The sequence below is a fragment of the Salvelinus sp. IW2-2015 genome, unplaced genomic scaffold, assembly GCF_002910315.2.
Source record: "Salvelinus sp. IW2-2015 unplaced genomic scaffold, ASM291031v2 Un_scaffold2690, whole genome shotgun sequence".
Taxonomy (NCBI): domain Eukaryota; kingdom Metazoa; phylum Chordata; class Actinopteri; order Salmoniformes; family Salmonidae; genus Salvelinus; species Salvelinus sp. IW2-2015.
In genome coordinates, this window is record NW_019943996.1 from 85,612 (window position 1) to 99,503 (window position 13,892).

The window sequence follows — 13,892 nt, forward strand, 5'->3', positions numbered from 1 at the left end:
CCAACAGTAGGTGGTTTGTCTACATAATTGGGAGTTGCAGTAAGAGACAGAGGGTTGGCCTACGATGGAGTTAATTGGTACGGCTTGGACGGGATGAGTGGAATGGTATTCCAACAATACATCCATACACCATAGTTTGATGCATTCCAGTTCAATCCCCGTTCCAGCCATTATTTCGAGCTCCGGTGGCCTCCCTTTCAGAAGCCTCACTTGGCCCAACTATTAGTTGACTCTGTCCTTTAACTTCCTTATGCGGAATACAAACGGTACGATCGCTGGGTTAGCTACGCCGCCTTCTCACAAATGTGGCCTTGAAGCGTTCCGTCCCACACTTCGGATGTCAGGGGCACGTGCTCAAGGTCAGTACGTTCATTGGAGAGGTGTTGATCTTGCTCAGTAAGTCTCTTCACAAACTGGAGACACCTGAGCAAAAGCACACGTCGGAGTTGAATTCCCAGGTCTGTCGTGAGGGAAAAGCTAATGTCTTAGTCATGTGCGACACTAAACCGAGCGCACACTCCGATCCATATCGCCATTTTGATTTCTAGCAAGGCCTTTGCATTATAGAGTAGTGCTTATTCTATCAGAGTCATTATATACACCTACAGACCACTCAGTAAACATTTTTAGGTTGGGACGGAATATTATATATATATCACCATTCTTATTTTCTACAGGCTCTATCATGCTGTGCTGGTAAGTAAGATAAAAAGCTCGCAAGAGATATAAACGACACGTTTTATCTATGTTGGTTCTCTTACTGTTATTAAATTATGTGCCAAAAAGGTTTTGTAAGGCCACTGATAAAGAGCAAGAGTAAGGAGACCGATATAGCTCCACTCATGATTTAGTCAGCGAGAATCAAAGCTTAAGAATACCGTGTTTGTGTGGTACGTCACAGTGTGTTGTTGTGCCTAGTGTCTTCCTTCAGCACGTTATTTATCAAGCCCAGGAGAGTGAAGTGTAGATATGGTGTGCGGGTTGTGCTTGACCTATGGTCGGTACGTGCTGTTGAGCGTAGACGGCCTGTGTGTGTGTGTGTGTGCTTGTGTGTGTTTGGCATGTGGTGTGTGTGCTCGGTTGGTGTGTGTGTTATGAGATTAGTGTGGTTGGTTGGTGGCCATGCGGTGATTTGCTACGATAATTTTGTCATGTCAGTGGATTATCATGCAAAGAATGTGTGTCGCTGTATCCTAGGCGCGAATTGATCCGATGTTGCATATACTCAACAGTTAAAATGTTTATTGGTTCATAGTTGTCCTGAGCTGTGCGCCGCTGAGCGCTATGCTCCAGCCTACAAGCTCCTGAGGTTGCTTGATGCTGCTACATGTGGTGTTGCTACATTTTGTGGCTGCTACATGGTTGGTGTTTTGTTCATGTGGTGTTGCTACTTAGACTCGTTGTGGCTGGCGAGCAGTTATCTAGATCATTTGTGTTTAGGACTAAACACAACAAATTTTATAGTTGTTGTTGCTCATTGTATAGTGTATGTATACGCTTACTAACCATCACAATAATCCATTGATTAGAATGTTTTAGATCTATGGTCTAAAGATGTTGCAACTGCGATGACCGTTTGATCGACTTAGTAGGCCCTGTAGTCTGGCTATCCATATGGCTGTGGGCTCACTAGTTCATTAAGCAGATAAGATTTTGCTATAATTTCCGTTGGCATTATTTGTTTATTATTTTATATTGAAGGAAGAACATAATTTGTAGTGATCATGAGCTGACTAAAGATAAAAGATTGTATGATTGCTTTATGTATCTCCAATGTGTATTTGCGAAGATGTAGAGATTTCTGTATCAGGTCGCGGTACCTATTTCTGCTGATGTTTTTTGACTGGCTCAGCGCTATGTTGTGTTGACTCAAATGTGGGTCGAGTGCTAACCAGAGGTTTGTGTTGTCATTTGGTTGTTGCTTACGCTGTTGTTGTGGGCTGCTCGCCTCCATGTGGTGTTGCTACACAGTGACATGTTATGTCAATTTAGCTGACTGTCATATGTTGTTTGTCATGTGGTGTTTAACTACCAATTCAAGCTTTGTATTGGTTGTGTGTTTATGATTAGAATACTTTGTGCTTAGGGGCTCATTATTGTCTTGTGACTGATATTTTGTGTATCATTATAGCGCTAAGGCTGCTCAATGTATGTAGTGGTTTGAATACCCCTCATTTGACGTGATGTGGTGTCGCTAACAGATAAATTTAATATATTTACACTTCAAGCCATCCGTCCGCCCCCGTAGGATTGGCTTTATTGCCATTTTGGATAAGCGTCATTGGTTATAATAGATTATATGTCTTACTGAGCTTGTCTAGTTAAATTTAAAAAATAAAACATCTTGACGTTACCCGTGACACCAATGACATTGGCACACTGTTTTAGAAAAATAAACCCTGTACAGTCAGTCGATAGTAAATGTTAACTACAGACACTAGACCAGAGGATATGTCAACACACGTCAGACACCAAGTAATCTTACAGAACTAAGACCAGAGGAACTGTCACACTTAACATGACAACAACATGGTAGCAACACAACATGGCAGCAGCACAACATGGTAGCAACACCACATGACAACACAACATGGTAGCAACACCACATGACAACACAACATGGTAGCAACACCACATGACAACAACATGGTAGCAACACAACATGGCAGCAGCACAACACGGTGGAACCACAAAACATGGTCCCTACATTATTGGGCACAGACAACGGCACAAAGGGCAAGAAGGTAGAGACACCTTAAACTGTCGTATGATTTCGTCTGTTTATTCTTTACTTACAGTCTACAGATGTGTCCTGTAGGAAAGATAAAGATGTGTATATATATATATATTTTCCTAAAATGTTTACTGGGTCTGTGTTATAAGTGACTCCGTAGATAAGCCACTACTTTAGACAAGAGGACAGTGGCATTTCAGAGTGGGCTGGTGTCACAGCAGAGCTTTCTACTACAGCCTGGATTCAAACTGTCCTACGTGTCTTTTGCTCAGTGTCTCCAGTTTTGTGAAGAAGACTACTGAGAAGATCAACACTCTCCAGATGAACTCTGACCTTTGGCCACGTCCCCCTGACCCGAAGGACGGGGGTCAAGGACATGTGGAGGCCGTAGCTACCACCGTACCGTTCCCAGAGGACGTTGACCACGAGTGAGTTGAGATATTGGCTTGCTTTTTTTCCTTTCTTGTACTGATCTCTACTATTGATTCTATAGTCTATATTCTATAGTCTATATTCTATAGTCTATTGGTTCTATAGTCTGTATTCTATAGTCTGTCTTGGACAGCTTTAGCGATCTCCGTTCAGTAGGAAGCTGTATTAATTTTCAAAACAAAGAAATGGACCTGCTGCCAGACCAAATGATTGTCTTCCCTTCCCTATCCTCCCTTGTATTGTGTTTTACCCAGGGAGTGTCTGGACCAAGGAAATGCAGAGACTGATCTACAGGACCTGATAACAGCTACAGAGAAAGGACTGTGAGTACAGAGCAACACTACAACCCTGTTTATTATCCGTGACTGTACAGGACATGGTAACCTTCTAGGACATGGTAACCCTGGACACATACCCCTCTAGGACATGGTAACCCTAGATACATACCCCTCTAGGACATGGTAACCCTAGATACATACCCCTCTAGGACATGGTAATACGATCCCTCTAGACAGTGGTAACCGCTCGGATACCTACCCCCTCCTAGGACGATGGGTTAACCCTCAGATACATACCCTCTTAGGACACATGGTGACCCTAGATACATAGCCCCTCTAGGAGCATGCGTTAACCCTGGGGATCACCTACCGCCTCTGAGGTGACATTGGGTAATCCGCCTAAGAGTACATACGCGGGGGCCTCTAGGACAGTGGTAGGGCTAGTGAGCCCTCTAGGGACAGTGTAACCCTGCAGCGACATGTAACCTTGCTAGGACATTGGGGTACGCCGTGGACTACAGTACCCTCTAGGACGACTGGTAACCCCTGGAACATAGCCGCTCCTAGACCTGGTAGACCGCGCTATCCCTCTAGGACCATGGTAAACCCTGAGACCCCATACGCCGCTCTACGGACAGTGGTAACCAGCTAGATACCATAGGCCTCTAGGACAATGGGATGTAACGCCTATATACCCCCGTAGGACATGGTAAACCCCGTAGCCTCATACCCGCGCTCTAGGAACAGTGTAACGGCCTGTGTATCATGACCCTCTAGGGACATGGTGAACGCTCGAAGTACTACCGGGCTCGTAGGAGCCATGGTAACTCGAGACTGCCATGGACCCTCTAGGACATGTGGTAACCTCCTACGATACCTACCCCTTCTAATGGACATGGTTAACCCCTGATGATAGCATAGCCCTTAGGACATTGGTAGCCCCCTAATAGCCCGCTGAGACAGTGTATCCCCTATATAACATGACCCCTCGTACGAGCATGGTAACCCTAGATACATAACCCGTCTAGTGTATCTTGTATTTTCCTCTCAGTATCTATATCTCCTCATGGATATTGGTAATCTTTTCCTTATGACTTCTATATGCCCTTTCGTAGGCACATTGGTAACCCTGATACATTACCCCTCTCGAGGACTGTAACCCTAGATACATACCCTCTACGGACATTGGTAACCCTATACCCCTCTAGGACGATGGTAACCCTGGATACATTACCCCTCTAGGACATGGTAACCCTAGATACATACCCCTCTAGGACAATGGAAGAACCCATACCCCTCTACGGGACATGCGTAACCCTGGATACATACACCCTCTAGGACATGGTAACCCTAGACTACACTACCCCTCTATGACATGGTAACCGCCTAGATACACTACCCCTCCGGACATGGTAACCCTGATACACACCCCCTCTACGGACATGGTACCCCTAGATACCTACCCCTCTAGCACCTGGTAACAACCCTTCCCCTAGACATGAACCTCTAGGACACTGGTAACTCTACCCCTCTAGGACATGGTACCCCCTAGACACATACCCCTGTCAGCATGGTACCCCTGGATACATACCCTCTAGGACATGTAACCCTGGACATAACCCTTATGAATGGTCCTATACCCCTCTAGGACATGTAACCCTAGACCATACCCCTCTAGGACATGGTAACCCTAGAGTACATACCCCTCTAGACATGGTAACCCTAGACTCATAGCCCTCTAGGCATGGTACCCTGATCACATACCTTCTAGTGGACATTGGTAACCCTATACCCCTCTAGGGACTCTAGGACATGGTAACCCTATACCCCTCTAGGACATGGTAACCCTAGACACATACCCCTCTTGGACGGCAGGCAGCCTAGTGGTTAGAGCATTGGACCAGTAACCGAACGGTTGCTAGATCGAATCCCCGTGTTGACAAGGTAAAAATCAAACTGTCGTTCTGCCCCTGAACAAGGCAGTTAAACCCAATGTTCCCCGGGTAGGCCGTCGTTGTAAATAAGAACTTGTTCTTAACTAACTTGCCTAAATTGCCAAATCAAAGATGTATAGCTAATCTGATTTATATGACTTTTATTGTTCCCATCTTAGCTCTCAGATCCAGGATCCCTTGGTTCTGTTGGACCCAGCCTGTCTAATAGAAACTCTACAGGAGTGGATTCCTGTGTTGGAGAGGGTTCTAGGTCCTGAGCCGGATCTAGGTCTGGGAAAGCAGAGTCCAGCTGGTGAGGGTCACCCCGGTGTGAAGGAGACGGAAGATGCTGCAAACTCTCCAGAGAATGTTCAGTCTGAGATCCCCTCGAGCTCTCCTGAGGAACTGACAAAGGACGGCCAGGAGGAAGGGAGGACAGGAGAGGATTCCCCACAGCAAAATGGAGGACAAGAGGACCAGAGGGAGGCTCAGGACCACCACAGCCCTGACAAGGCCTCCGCTGAGGAGAACCTGAGGGTGTGGTCCCCCAAACCTCTCCCCCCAGACCTCCAGGCTCACCTTACCCAGCTGGCCACTCTGTACCTAGAGCTGGACTATTTTGGGGACCCTGTTGTCCAGAAAGAGAGGGGTGTAGTAGGGGTCAATGCATTCTTGAGACGGTTCTTCTTCCTTCTGGACCAGGAGCGGGTGAGGAGGATGTGTCTACTCGGCTACGGGGACCAGCCTGAGGTCCACACCTCCTTCATGGAGGCCATGCTAGGTGTGTACCATGGACAGTTTCTATGAAACACACACACACACACACACACGTTCACTATTAAAAGGGCTTTTCTCCCCTGCCAGAGCTAACCCAGTCCAGTAAGGTGGTAGAGGTGATCCAGAAAGGAGACCTGCTCAAATCTCTACGCTGTCTCAGAGAACTACAACCCTGGAGCGCTCCGATGCTCCTCGCTCACCTGCACAGGTAGATAAGCCCTCCTCCCCTCTCTCTCCTCCCTCCCCTCTCTACTTTCTCCTCCCCTCTCCTCTCTCTCCCTCCTCTCTCTTCTCCCTCCCCTCTCTACTTTATCCTCCCTCCCATCTCTACTCTCTCCCCTCTTTCCCTCTCCTCTCTCCTCCCTCCTCCCCTCTCCCGCCTCTCTCCTCACTTCTCCCCTCCCTCCTCTCCCAGTCAACCGCAGCTTCACCTAGCTTTAACAGTCAACCACTAGCTTTAACAGTCAACCACTAGCTTTAACAGTCAACCACTAGCTTTATTAGTCAACCACAGCTTCACCTCACTTATGTCAACCACAGCTTCGCCTTTAAAAGTCAACCGCAGCTTCAACAGTCAACCACAGCTTCAAATCACTTTGACAGTCAACCACAGCTTCACCTAGCTTTGACAGTCAACCACAGCTTCACCTAGCCTTGACAGTCAACCACAGCTTCACCTAGCTTTGACAGTCAACCGCAAATTCAACAGTCGACCACAGCATCGCCTAGCTTCGACAGTCGACCACAGCTTCGCCTCGCTTCGACAGTCGACCACAGCATCGCCTCGCTTCGACAGTCGACCACAGCATCGCCTCGCTTCGACAGTCGACCACAGCATCGCCTCGCTTCGACAGTCGACCACAGCATCGCCTAGCTTCGACAGTCGACCACAGCCTCGCTTCGACAGTCGACCACAGCTTCGCCTCGCTTCGACAGTCGACCACAGCTTCGCCTCGCTTCGACAGTCGACCACAGCTTCGCCTAGCTTCGACAGTCGACCACAGCTTCGCCTAGCTTCGACAGTCGACCACAGCTTCGCCTCGCTTCGACAGTCGACCACAGCTTCGCCTCGCTTCATCTAGAAATCTGGTGACTTAACCCTCCTGTTGTGTTCGTTTCATGTTAAATAATTCTGTGTTCGCTGTCCATAATGACCGCCCCATTATAGGTGATTATAAATCCATAATAATACATATATTATCACCTAATGTTGTTAGATCTTTTTATCAACTTAAGTTCTTGTGAACATTACAAGTTTTGAACTTCTATTTGCTTTTTATGGCCTGTAGGCCTCATTGACCTGAGCTCATACAACTAGATTTTGAGTAAAAAAAAAGCATAATGTATGGATTATTTTGACTATAACATATACTCAGATGAAACATATTGTGCTATTTATCACAGACTACTTTGTGTCAAAGTTTAACAAGGACTCTTTCCTCCTCACCAGTGTCATGATCAAAGATATGATCAAGAGCCTCACATACAGTATATCGTTTGGTCATTGTGCTGCCACAGAATGAACTGTGATCAAGTCCTCAAAAAAGCTTTATATACCAGAGCTGCGAGAAGAGTTCTATATATTATTGAAACAACGTTGTGATTGTTTGTGAGAATGCCAACAGGTGTGGTTCCCGTGGGGGAAAGATTCTATTGGGGAAAGGTTCCCGTGGGGGTTGCCATGGAAGCCAAGAAGGGGAGTGAGGTGTGTGTGTGTGTGTGTGCTCAAACACACATGCATGTGGGGGTCTGGGAGAGGAAGTGTGTCCATCTGATGAATGGGCATGTGCCTGAACTCAACTTTATACACTAATTGTAGTCTCACCCATTCATTTCTAATGACCGGTCATTTTTGACCGGGAACACCACAGGTGTACAAAAGTGAAATAAAACACCCAAAATGTCATGAAAATCATCCATATTTATTTTGTTTATTCAGATGCCCTGTGTGGACAAAGTCATGAAACCTTATGACAATCAGATTAAATGAACTACATTTTTCAGAGAGAAAATGTGTAAATCGGTCCAATTCGACCGAAACACAGCAGGAGGGTTAAGTCACCTGAGCATCATAATGTCTGTCTCACTCGTCAGTAGCTCATGATAACGTTCTCTAAATCTCCTTCCTCTCCTCTTTTTGTGTAGGTTGTATGAGAAGCATGGAGAGTTAGCAGTTCGCTCCTTCACCCAGTTCTACCCTACAATCCTCCCCTCTGACATCACAGCCATGGCCAAACATAGCCACTTCCTGGCTTACCTAGACAACCTTGTTCAATCATGGGCCGAGGAACAAAGGTAGGTTTACACTAAACCATGAAGTACAATGTTTTTATAGATCTTTCTCTCCATTTTTAAAGAGTTAATGAATGTATGTCGTGGAAAATTAACCTTTGTGAACTGTTCCTAAGATCTGTGGTTCGTCATGTAATTTGAGAGGGGTGTATCTTGGCTATAAAAGATCTTTGTATTTTTCTGTAGTCACTCTCAGTGGTTCTTTATAGATAGTGAATTGTTGAAAGTCAAAGGCTAAAGCTTAAAGCTTATTAAAGATGTAGTTTAAGTATAACTCTGACTGGTGTGTAGTTTGTAACTCTCCTCATTTGGTAATACAGGAAAATGCCACCACATGTATCACAGCCCTCAATATGAATACATCTAGGTCGTGTTCATTAGGGTACACAACGGAAAACATTTTATAACGTTTTGCAACAGAAACTACTCAAATCCAGGTTATCCCTCTGTGCTTCAGTACATTCTTCTATTTGGTACCTAATGAACACCATGCTGTTCTGTTTCTCTCCCTTAGACTGTCGTTCCTTGGGTCCCTCCTCCAACCAGAGACTCTGCGACAGGATTGGCTGGAGCTGGCCCTTACCCACGATGCACCTCAAAAGAGCGACACACTGACCACAGACGGACAACCGAGATGGCACTCCCATTTCTTCAGCTGGGGTTATGGTCGTCTCCTGGCCCTCCTGATCCGCCTTCCAGCTGACCTGGCCTCCAAACAGAAGATGTCTGAGACATGCAGGAGCCACGGGTAAAGACCATTTTTTTATATATATATATACAACGTTAGGTATTTTTAAACGTTAATAATCGATCAATTTGAAGACGGGATGATATGTGTTCAATACAAAAAGAAAACAAACTGAYGCAACTTTTTTCGTAATGTGCCTCTCTCAAAAAATTTACTTAATGTGATCCTCATTTACGATAGCCCTACTTCTTCATTACACAAAGGAAGAACCTCAACCGATTTCCAAGGACTGGTGACATCCAGTGGAAGCGGTAGGAACTGCAAGCAAGTCCATTAGAAATCTGGTGTCTCTAAGAAAACTCATTGAAAAGACAGTGACATCAAAAAAAAATTTTTTTAATTTGTCCTCAGGGTTTTGCCTGCTACATAAGTTCTGTTATTCTCAGACATGATTCAAACAGTTTTAGAAACTTCAGAGTGTTTTCTATCCAGATCTACTAATAATATGCATATCTTATATTCTGGGGATGAGTAGCAGGCAGTTGAATTTTGGCATGCTATTTATCCGAAAGTGAAAATGCCTCCCCCTGCCCACAAGAAGTTAAGATATGAAAGTCAGTCAATCTGGAAAAGTTTCACCAAGCGCTATGATGAAACTGGCACTCATGAGGACGGCCACAGGAAAGGATGACCCAGAGTTACCGCTGCTGCAGAGGATAAGTTCATTAGATTTACAGCGGGTAAATTGCAGCCCAAATAAATGCTTCACAGAGTTCAAGTAACAGACACATCTCAACATCAACTGTTCAGAGGAGACTGGGTGAATCAGGCCTTCATGGACGAATTTCTGCAAAGAAACCACTACTAAAGGACACCAATAAGAATATGGGTCTCGCTTGGGCCAAGAAACATGAGAAATGGACATTAGACCGGTAGAAATCTGTCCTTTGGTCTGATGAGCCCAAATTGGAGATTTTTGGTTCCAACCACCGTGTCTTTGTGAGACGCAGAATAGGTGAACGGATGATCTCTCCATGTGTGGTTCCCACCGTGAAGCATGGAGGAGGAAGTGTGATGATGTGGGGGTGCTTTGCTGGTGATTTATTTAGAATTATCGGCTCTTAACCAACCGTGCTATTTTGTTTGTTTTTTCACATTGTTCGTAACTCGTTTTGTACACAATGTTGCTGCTACCGTCTCTTATGACCGAAAATAGTTTCTGGACATCAGAACTGGGATTATTCACCTCAAATTGGACGAGGAGTTCTTCTTCAATGAGTCGGACGCTTCGTCTTTGGGATCTGAACACCTCAAACTTAGATTCGTCTGTCCATAACACTTTTTTCCAATCTTCCTCTGTCCAATGTCTGTGTTCTTTTGCCCATCTTAATCTTTTATTTTTATTGGCCAGTCTGAGAGATGTCTTTTTCTTTGCAACTCTGACTAGAAGGCCAGCATCCCGGAGTTGCCTCTTCACTGTTGACATTGAGGCTGGTGTTTTGCGGGTACTATTTAATGAGCTGCCAGTTGAGGACTTGTGAGGCGTTTGTTTCTCAAACAAGACACTCTAATGTACTTGTCCTCTTGCTCAGTTGTGCACCGGGGCCTCCCACTCTTTCTATTCTGGTTAGGGCCAGTTTGCTCTGTTCTGTGAAGGGAGTAGTACACAGCGTTGTATGAGATCTTTAGTTTCTTGGCAATTTCTCGCATGGAATAGCCTTCATTTCTCAGAACAAGAATAGACTGATGAGTTTCAGAATAAAGTGCTTTGTTTCTGTCCATTTTGAGCCTGTAATCAAACCCACAAATGCTGATGCTCCAGATAATCAACTAGTCTAAAGAAGGCCAGTTTTATTGCTTCTTTAATCAGAACATCAGTTGTCAGCTGTGCTAACATAATTGCAAAAGGGTTTTCTAATTATCAATTAGCCTTTTAAAATGATCAACTTGGATTAGCTAACACATGATGCCATTGGAACACAGGAGTGATGGTTGCTGATAATGGGCCTCTGTACGCCTATGTAGATATTCCGTTAAAAAATCTGCCGTTTCCAGCTACAATAGTCATTGTATTTCTGATTAATTTGATGATATTTTAATGGACAAAAAAAGTCGCTTTTCTGTCAAGGACATTTCTAAGTGACCCTAAACTTTTGAACGTGTGTGTGTGATGTACTTAAATACTGATCATGGGTGAAGAGACATTACTTGATTTCTGCCAGAAGGGGGCGATATCATGCCACCATTTAATGCAGGCTAATGTTTTTCCATGTGTAGCTGTGTTGTTAGGACTGTTATAATGACTGTGTTCTCTGTGCAGGTACTGGACTGGCTATGTGTACCTGTGCTGTGAGCTCCAGCGTCGTACAGAGGCTTTCTCTACCATCTGTAGACTGGATGACATGAGTCTGCTGGAGGAACCCAGTGGTAATGACTCTCAGTAATCATTTGAATTAAGAAGGGATTAGCCTCTCAATGTACTACTACTACTACGGTTTAGTAAATATTTGGTCTACACGATCACAACCCTGAATGCTCTTATTTCTCTCTCTCTCTATATATATATATATATATGTGTCTTTAATTAACTCTCTCCTGGTGTGATTCTCAGGCATGGTGCCTCAGACCATGGATGAGTGGAAGATGCTTCTCCAGCTGTCTCAGCAGTGTAGTAACAGCAGACCGACTGACCATATCCCAACCCCGGCTCTCACCCCCTCCTCGGCTCTCACCCCCTCCCCGGCTCTCACCCCCTCCAATCCTCGACTTCGGTGATGTTCATTTACAAAATAGCCTCCAAAACCCTACTCAATAAATTGGATGCAGTCTATCACAGTGCCATCCGTTTTGTCACCAAAGCCCCATTATACTACCCACCACTGCGACCTGTACACTCTCGTTGGCTGGCCCTCGCTTCATACTCGTCGCCAAACCCACTGGTTCCAGGTCATCTACAAGACCCTGCTAGGTAAAGTCCCCCTTATCTCAGCTCGCTGGTCACCATAGCAGCACCTACCTGTAGCATGCGCTCCAGCAGGTATATCTCTCTAGTCACCCCAAAACCAATTCTTCCTTTGGACGCCTCTCCTTCCAGTTCTCTGCTGCAATGACTGGAACGAACTACAAAAATCTCTGAAACTGGAAACACTTATCTCCCTCACTAGCTTTAGCACCAGCTGTCAGAGCAGCTCATAGATTACTGCCACCTGTACATAGCCCATCTATAATTTAGCCCAAACCACTACCTCTTTTACCTACTGTATTTATTTATTTTGCTCCTTTGCACCCCATTATTTCTTGTCTCTACTTTGCGCTTTCTTCCACTGCAAACCAACATTCCAGTGTTTTTTTTTTTATTTTACTTGCTGTGTTGTATTCACTTCGCCTCCATGGCCTTTTTTATATTTTTATTTATTATACATATATTTGTTTGCCTTCACCTCCCTTATCTCACCTCACTTGCTCACATTGTATATAGACTTATTTTTTTCACTGTATTATTGACTATATGTTTGTTTTACTCCATGTGTAACTATGTGTTGTTGTATGTGTCGAACTGCTTTGCTTTATCTTGGCCAGGTCGCAATTGTAAATGAGAACGTGTTCTCAATTTGCCTACCTGGTTAAATAAAGGTTAAATAAAAAATAAATAAAAAATAGTCCCTGGTATCACAGTATCATAGTCCTGGTATCATTGTCCTGGTATCATAGTCCTGGTATCACAGTATCAAATAGTCCCTGGTATTATAGTCCCTGGTATCACAGTATCTGGTATCACAGTATCACAGTCCCTGGTATCATAGTCCCTGGTATCTGGTATCATCGTCCCTGGTATCACAGTATCTGGTATAATGGTATCTGGTATCACAGTCCCTGGTATCTGTTATCATCGTCCCTGGTATACAGTCCCTGGTATCTGGCATAATAGTCCCTGGTATCTGTTATCATCGTCCCTGGTATCATAGTCCCTGGTATCTGGTATCATAGTCCCTGTTACAACAGTCCCTGGTATCTGGTATCATAGTCCCTGGTATCACAGTCCCGGGTATCATAGTCCTGGTATCAACCATCACTACCTCTGTCTCTTCTCAGCCACACGGAGCAGCTCACAGACCAGGGTGGAGTGTGGCCCCAGCTCCATGTCCGACTGCATCCCCACCTCCTGTAGGGCCCAAGGGCCCGGTCGGGGCCCACAGCCCGGGCCAGACGCAAGACCAGGTTCTCTGGAGTCCACTCTGTCTGGATATGGTCAGCTGCAGAGCCACCGTTGTCAGGCTGGGGCTGGTCCCGTTGGAGGCTAGGGCCAGGGAGGGGGTAGGGCCAGGGAGAGGGTAGGAGCCAGGGAGGGGGTAGGAGCCAGGGAGAGGGTAGGAGCCGGGGAGGGTGTAGGGGCCGGGGAGAGGGTAGGAGCCAGGGAGGGGTAGGCAGGAGAGGGTAGGGGCCAGGGAGAGGGTAGGAGCCAGGGAGGGGTAGGGCCAGGGAGAGGGTAGGAGCAGGGAGGGGGTAGGGGCCAGGGAGAGGGTAGGAGCCAGGGAGGGGGGTAGGGGCCAGGGAGAGGGTAGGAGCCAGGGAGGGGGTAGGAGCCGAGGAGGGGGTGGGAGCCGGGGAGGGGGTGAGAGCCGAGGAGGGGGTGGGAGCCGGGGAGGGGGTGGAGCCGAGGAGGAGGGGGTGGGAGCCGAGGAGGGGTGGGAGCCGAGGAGGGGGTGGGAGCCGAGGAGGGGGTGGGACCGAGGAAGGGGGTGAGAGCCGAGGAGGGC

The 13,892-nt window shown here is 46.1% G+C and overlaps 1 protein-coding gene across 1 annotated transcript in view; it reads left to right on the plus strand.

The window, feature by feature from the left end:
- hps5 (HPS5 biogenesis of lysosomal organelles complex 2 subunit 2) overlaps positions 1-13,892 on the plus strand; it is a 40,080-nt gene that overhangs the window by 20,514 nt on the left and 5,674 nt on the right. The window contains exons 13-20 of the mRNA XM_070440583.1: positions 3,007-3,162; positions 3,421-3,489; positions 5,558-6,159; positions 6,243-6,363; positions 8,301-8,450; positions 8,962-9,195; positions 11,456-11,562; positions 11,747-11,906. Coding sequence (XP_070296684.1) covers positions 3,007-3,162; positions 3,421-3,489; positions 5,558-6,159; positions 6,243-6,363; positions 8,301-8,450; positions 8,962-9,195; positions 11,456-11,562; positions 11,747-11,906 — 1,599 coding nt within the window. The remainder of the gene's footprint in view (positions 1-3,006; positions 3,163-3,420; positions 3,490-5,557; positions 6,160-6,242; positions 6,364-8,300; positions 8,451-8,961; positions 9,196-11,455; positions 11,563-11,746; positions 11,907-13,892) is intronic.